The sequence below is a fragment of the Pyrus communis genome, chromosome 13, assembly GCF_041283825.1.
Source record: "Pyrus communis isolate YQ-2024b chromosome 13, ASM4128382v1, whole genome shotgun sequence".
Lineage (NCBI taxonomy): Eukaryota > Viridiplantae > Streptophyta > Magnoliopsida > Rosales > Rosaceae > Pyrus > Pyrus communis.
In genome coordinates, this window is record NC_142577.1 from 10,774,272 (window position 1) to 10,781,349 (window position 7,078).

The 7,078-nt window shown below is 34.4% G+C and overlaps 1 protein-coding gene across 1 annotated transcript; it reads right to left on the reverse strand.

Annotated features, from left to right (window-relative positions):
* Positions 1–371: 371 nt before the first annotated feature.
* LOC137736663 (uncharacterized) lies at positions 372–2,282 on the reverse strand. Its single transcript, XM_068475900.2, has 3 exons — positions 2,067–2,282; positions 1,789–1,918; positions 372–1,558 (listed from the first exon to the last, which is right to left on the reverse strand). Exons 1-3 carry the CDS (start codon positions 2,200–2,202, stop codon positions 664–666), a joined length of 1,161 nt encoding a protein of 386 aa, XP_068332001.2. The 5' UTR covers positions 2,203–2,282; the 3' UTR covers positions 372–663.
* Positions 2,283–7,078: the final 4,796 nt, after the last annotated feature.

Sequence of the window (7,078 nt, forward strand, 5' to 3'; positions counted from 1 at the left end):
TATTCTTCTTCATACCAATTTGAAACACTTAGTGATTGTTTCAAGACTATAAGAATCACTTGTACTCTAGCCCTTCCAAAAAAAGGTCATAAGGAAGAGGCCAAGTACATAATGGTAAATATATTGAGGAGAAGAAAGGAGTGACTATTGAGTATTAAGCACACGGTACAAGGTCACCCGAGTTTGTTTACCCTTACATGGGTTTAAGCAAGTTCAATAATTCCATAATAACTTTTATTAATTAGGTTCTTATGTTCACTTGGATTTCCTTGCCATTTCGTATTTCCTATAACAAGTGAACAAAATAGAGAATGATGAATTTAAATATCGTTAGAATATAGTCTGGCAGGAGACAAGAACCATATATATTAACATTATTCTTAACACAAATTTACAAAGCATGCACACTATGATCGATGTCAACTAATTAATTATCATTCTTGCCTTCACCATCTTATGACCCCAGAAAAATTACCAGACCCAGTTCCCTATTCGATAAAGCTATTTGAACACATCTATGAACCACATTGTAAATCACATCAATAGAAGTATAACCCACTTGCTATTGTATTTGTGGTGTCATGATCTTCTATTACTGATGCAGTCCACAATAAGGTCGGTAAATATGGTTTATATAGCATTACTCCTCCCTATTATCCGTAACTACATGTTGTAACCTAATTCATAGTCTTGAAACACCCCTTGGGAGTGAAGAATAGAAGTAGAATCCCAGGAGTCTAAAGAGGCAGATTTGGTGTCAAACTCGTTAGCCCACCACACCAAGTTGTCCTTGGAGACATTCATTTCTTTGAAACAATCAAATTCAGCCATTTGATCATGTTCTTGTTGTGCTGTGAAACCAACACATTTATTGTTATCGGTGTCACCAAATTCACCGTGGAAGCTTAAATTAACCTGGTGATGAGGGCCATGAGTTCCGACGCTGTTTGACTGCTCTACATTATCAGCTTTCGCCGCCACAATAGTTGAGTCCACTTGATTGCTTGTGGAGATGCAAGCATGATAGCGGGTGTCCGAGGATGACATGCCATTCAAAGGATTCTCCAGCTCATCCATATTTTTTTGATTGCATAATTTTGCATATTCCTCTTGAATTAAGATAGACGCAGAAGTGGGCTCCACTTGCTCGTAGACATCATTGATATTACCCTTTTGCCATTGAGCTGGTTGAAGAGGAGTTGTGAGAGCATGGTGGTGCATCATAGGGTTATTATCATTCATGGAACGGAGGGTCTGGATCATCTTTTCTTGCAAAGGGTGCAACTTGGGCCACAGTGCAGGGTGGTTGTAGAAAGAAAAAGGGTTCTGAAGGCTTTGAAGCTGCATATGGAGTTGAAGTCTTTCAAGGGCAGAGCTGCTTAAGGCCTGTGCATCGTCGGCATCCTTGGGCTGATGATCCTGACTCTGATCCGAGGGAGATCGATTGATATTGGATTGTTTACGCATTCCGAGTAACTTTTTCTTCAATCGGGTATTCCAGTAGTTCTTTATATCATTATCAGTTCTTCCAGGCAACTGGGCAGCAATAATAGACCACCTAAAAGTAAAGGATCGAATATCAACATATTAGACTCCAACAACAAGAAACTCAGAAAACCCTAGGATAGTGGATCAATGATATATATTATTGAACTATTTGATGCGATATACCCTTGCTACCTTGGAGACTTGGAGTATAATCAATTATTTGTATTGGGAAAGTATCTTGGACAAGGAAAAAGGGACAACATGTTGAAGTTAAATTTCTTGGGTGATATTAAATTTTACCTGCTACCAATACTTATATAGAGGCTGCAGATGATGTTGTCTTCTTTTTCTGAGAATCCACCATGCTTGATGTTGGGCCTCAAGTAGTTGAGCCATCTCAGCCTGCAACTTTTTCCACATCTTTTGAGCCCTGCAAAAGGTCAAATCAGATCAAGCTTTGAAATATGTGTACAACTTTCCAAACCAAAATCATAATATCCCTAAGAACAAATTATCATGCAGATGCGCATATATATCAAGAGAGTGAGTCAACAATTGAGTCAGTTTTGTGTTCTTACCAACTTTCTGAGGAAGAGCAATCCAGTTGCCACCAGTACCATGCTCTTCAATATAGGCCTTAAGTCTAGCATCCTCTTCAGGTGACCATGGTCCCTTCTTGACATTGGCCTTGTCACAGCACGGAGCTCGTCCCATCTCGATTGATCTTTTCTCTCTTTTTTTTTTTCCTTTTCAGGATCTTCAAGGAGAGTGACTACCAAAAGAATGCTGTCGAGATTGTTAAGAAAAACGGGGAAAGGAAGACAAAGATTTATAGGTAGGAAGAATGGATGATGTGATACTCATGAGGACAGAAAAGTCTTCTCATCCCCCTCCTCAGTATTCAACCCAATTTTCTTCTCCGGGATTTGATCAAGGTCTCTCTCTCTCTCTTACTTTTTTGGATTAGTTGGATCGTATATAATTAACAATGCATGCAACATGACAAGGTACGGCACAGATTTCTTCTTTTGCAATATTAAATCAAATTACTTTTTTTTGTTTTAGTAGTTTATTATTTGAATCTGATTAGTACAGGGTATCGGTCAGAAGAAGCCTCCATGCTCTTGGTTTGTAATTATTATTCTTAAAAGACTTTTTAGTCAAAATGATTTTAGAAATTTACATAACACATTACTTTAGTCCCTGAAATTAAAAATCAATAGAAATGATCAGTGAGATTAGCCACTGATAGGGATTTTTACCACCTGCAAAAGTAGGGATAAAAACATTTAGAAAATACTTACAAGAGAACAAGGTAGTTGTAGTATAAACGGCTTAAGTAAGGTCGTTTTCTGCAAGGATTGAATGAATAATTTGTATTTAAACTAATTCTTAATTAACTATTTGAAAACAAAGATTGGAAAAAGTTAATTTTGAATTTAAAAATAATAAAGACGAATTTAATTAAAATGATTAAAGAGATTAACAGTAAAGAAAACAAAAGAAAATAGTTTTGAAAACCAAATTGTAAAAACCTAGGGTTTCGCCGTCCCCTTAACAATCCTATGTAGATTTATCAATTACTTATGAATTACCCATGCAACTTTGAAGGTTAGGTTTTCCTAATACATATTCTACTCGTGGTATTCAAGTTAGAATGTATATCAAACATGCAACCCGTTCATGGTATTCATATCAAATATAAACATGCATGACTCATTATGCTTTGTGAAAACCCTTTGAAAAATTATGCAACCCCTAAGACGTGGTATTCATCTTAGTTGAAATTACAACTATCAATCACAGGAAGCAATGCTCAATTCCTCGGTGGTATTCCGACCAAATTGCATCCGATTACTTATCTAAACATCATAATGGTAGCTAAGAATTAAGATATAGAGACAGTTTAAAGCACAATGATTAATAATTCAAAGCATGCATGCATAATATGATAAGCAATTAAATAAAAACTACATGTTCATGCTAAGGCTCAAAGCATCGCCCGAGCAAATGAAAATTAGTTACGAACAACCATAAAACAAAAGGAATTTATTGAAATAGAAAAATGATAGAAAACACCTTCAAAATACAAAGCGTCAAAGCCTAGCTAAATTATCCACGTACGTTCCCCCCTCTAACCTAATGGCTAAGAAGTCTTATTTATACTACTAGAAAATAAAACCCTATCTTGAAAAGGTCTTAGAATAAAACTAGGAAACATAATTAAATGATAAAACAGAAAATAAAAGGTTTCCTATTTGAACTAGAATTCGGAGTTCATTAGTCTTTTGATCGACCAAATCAACTCCGATTTGGTCCCAAAGGTCGCTTTTGAAAGTTGAAGATGTTCCCTACAAATCCTCAAAAGGAATCTTCCTCAAAATACTCCATCTTGACCTCCAAAATACCCAAGACGTTTAGAAACGTCAATTTGGGAAAACTGCGCGCTGGACCTTTATTTCATCGCCACGGTCAAACGGCTTGGTGGAAAAATCTGAAATTTTGATACAATCATCTTGAAAGGCACATGAACATCCTCCAATTAGAATCACTCCAAAATTCATCCGTTTGATTACTTTTTGATCCAAAGGAAGTCAAATGTCCTACATTGAAAATATAATCCAAAGTATCAAAATTCTACCAAAATAACCAATAAATTAATGCTAAGATTAGGGTAAAATATATGGTATAATATGGACTCATCATCCACCATCCATTATTTTGTTCATTCCATTGAAAACTTCATTAAGTGTCCCAAAGCTCTTGGCCAAAAGTTTGGGCAATTTTCAAAGCTTCGTAATTCAATCGTTTCTTAACCAAATTTGACCCATTATATTTCAAAATGAAGATATGAAAGTGTAGAATAAGATTCTACCTATTTGGAAGCCCAATAGTTGCCGAAGATGGCCGAAAAATAGCCTAAAAGGTGACTAGTCCACGAAAATTAGAAAACTCGCCGGAAACTAGGTAAACTTTAAACGTTCATAACTTCTTCAATACTCAACGAAACGAGTGACTAAAAAACAAAAATCATACTTCTCGACAAAACAAAGAGAATGGTACCTTTTTCGACGGCTAATTCGCTGTGACTTGGCTGGAAAAAGACTGGAAAGTGGCTGTCTTTGAAATGTTCCATTCTTAAGCCACCCGAGAACCTATATACAGTCCTGTTTCTATATATTGGTTCTTTTTTCTTTTCTTTTTTTTTTTTGTTTTTTTTTTTTTGGTTGTCTACCAGCGATGTTAAAGAGAGAGAGAGAGAGAATAGAACCTAGAAATTCAAACAACACATTTGTTGTTTGGATACCTTAATAAAAAATAAATTAACGGTACCATTTAATTTGAACGTTAAAATATAATACAATAGCATCCAACTATTATATACTACCTTAACAGTATAATCGAAGTCCAATAGTAATATTAAATATAACGCTAAGATAATTATGCAACCTTAAAATGTAAATTTGAATGATTATAGTGTAACCTAAGGCCCACATCATAAGGAGCAACCTTGGTATAGTAATACCAACGTTATTTGGTGTAACTAAATATGATGCTAAGATAATTATGTAACCTTAGTATATAAATTTGAACAATTACGATGTAACCTTACCTTAGACCTAGTGTGCTGACATCATGGTGTAACATGATTATGATGCTGTGTAAGTTCATAATGTTCACTAGCAATAATATGCATCTACTGTAATATTACATAAATGGTGTAATACTAAACGTTAATTTTATAATTCAATCACATTGAAGTACAAAAACCTATCTTGACAATGTAATAAAACATCCATAATGTAACTAGTAAATATCAACCTTGTTATAGTAATAACCATATCATTCTTTATTATTAACTTGAACCTTATCATTTTAATCTTGAAATGTAATTTTGGACCATCATAGTGTGTCTTGAATGGTACCAATACTTTTTTTTAATAAGGTACGGTAGTGAATAGGAAAACGCTGCCTGTAATTTTTTCAATTTAATATGACAGAATATAAAATTGTAAAGGTAATTGAGGGATTAAGCCCCATAACTGTGACTGAGCCGACTATTATGACCTCAATTGAGTGTAACTTTAAAGAAACGATACCATGTGTTTTATTGGATGTTTCTTCTGAGGTGTCCAGGGTTTGTTGGATTACTATTCAGCACACATATCTTCCTTTGCAATGTCAAATGGAAGATTCAGATATTTCTTGTAATTAAAAACTTCTTCAACCAAAACTGCGTGATATACTCATAAATTTTGTTTAAACTCTCTTTCTATTGTATAACCAACAATATATTTGGACTATGAGGCTTGTAACTTAAGTGGTTGACAACATTTATTCTTGCATGTTCTGTGCTCAAATTTCTCTCTCAATGTCGTTCGTATAAAATAAAAAAAAACAAAAAAATTCCAATAATGCAGGGAAACTAAGGCCATAGCTCCAATACCATAATAAAACATATATATATATATATATATATATATATATCTAATTTTATGAGTAGCCACAAGAACTGTCATCTAGTGATATTTCTCTTCGGCTACTTGAAAGTTGCAAGTAAGAGATCTCTTGTTCGACTCAAATGGATCGTGGATGACAAGTCCAGTACCTAATTATAATGACTAACTTAGTGTACAACTTAGCCCAAATTCCCACCCTTTTATAGTACATCATGGTTTTTAAGGAAAATAAAATAAAATATGAGTATAAAATGCAAAAGGAATCGTTCATCTTATTGGTGTGTGTACTTCCTACACTATTTTTTGCCTGCCAAAATATATCTGCCATTCATGATCTGTTTTCTGAACTATATCCAATTTGCCCATGTACGTATGATATTCTTTTTGGGAGCAAATGCTTTCAATGAATTTGAGAATACTGTACTATTATGTATGCATTACTGCTGCTATATATCTGGTTCCCTCTTGATTTGCTAACAAATTGAAGATGCAATAGCAGGTGGAAGGTTCTAGAAAAAATTACTATGCACATATCTCTCCGCATCAATCTGTATCATAGTGATCAATTGAAGGGTTGAATTTGTATTCATGTCTATCTTTTACATGTTTCACAATTTTAGGCATTTCAAACTAGCTGGGTACCACACAGTAATCATAACAAACTGATTGGATTTAAAACTCTTGCCAAGGAAAGTAAGCAGTTGCATTTTCACAGTGACAAAGAAAGCTCTAGCGCATGATTATCTCTATCCCCTTCGACTTCTAAGTGACAATTAGGGGTTTTCTTACAGTTGGTGTTGGAAAGTCCATGCCCTTAGACTAAAAATATATGCAATATTAATTCTATATATTCTGAAGGCAATTACTTGTGTCATCTCCACCCAAACCTTACACACATATGCACAACTATACTGGCAAAAAGAAGAACTATTTGAGCTCAACAAGGATGAACTAATTGTGCCCAGTAGACCATACATAAATCCTACTTTTACAAACGGAAAATTACAAGTAAGAGGAAAAAATTTTCTTATAGCATTGATCAAGTGAAACATTATGCTTGTCTATTTATTGCTTTTCATATTAGTTTTCACTATATGAGCACAAAAAAAACACTCAAACAAAACCTTAAG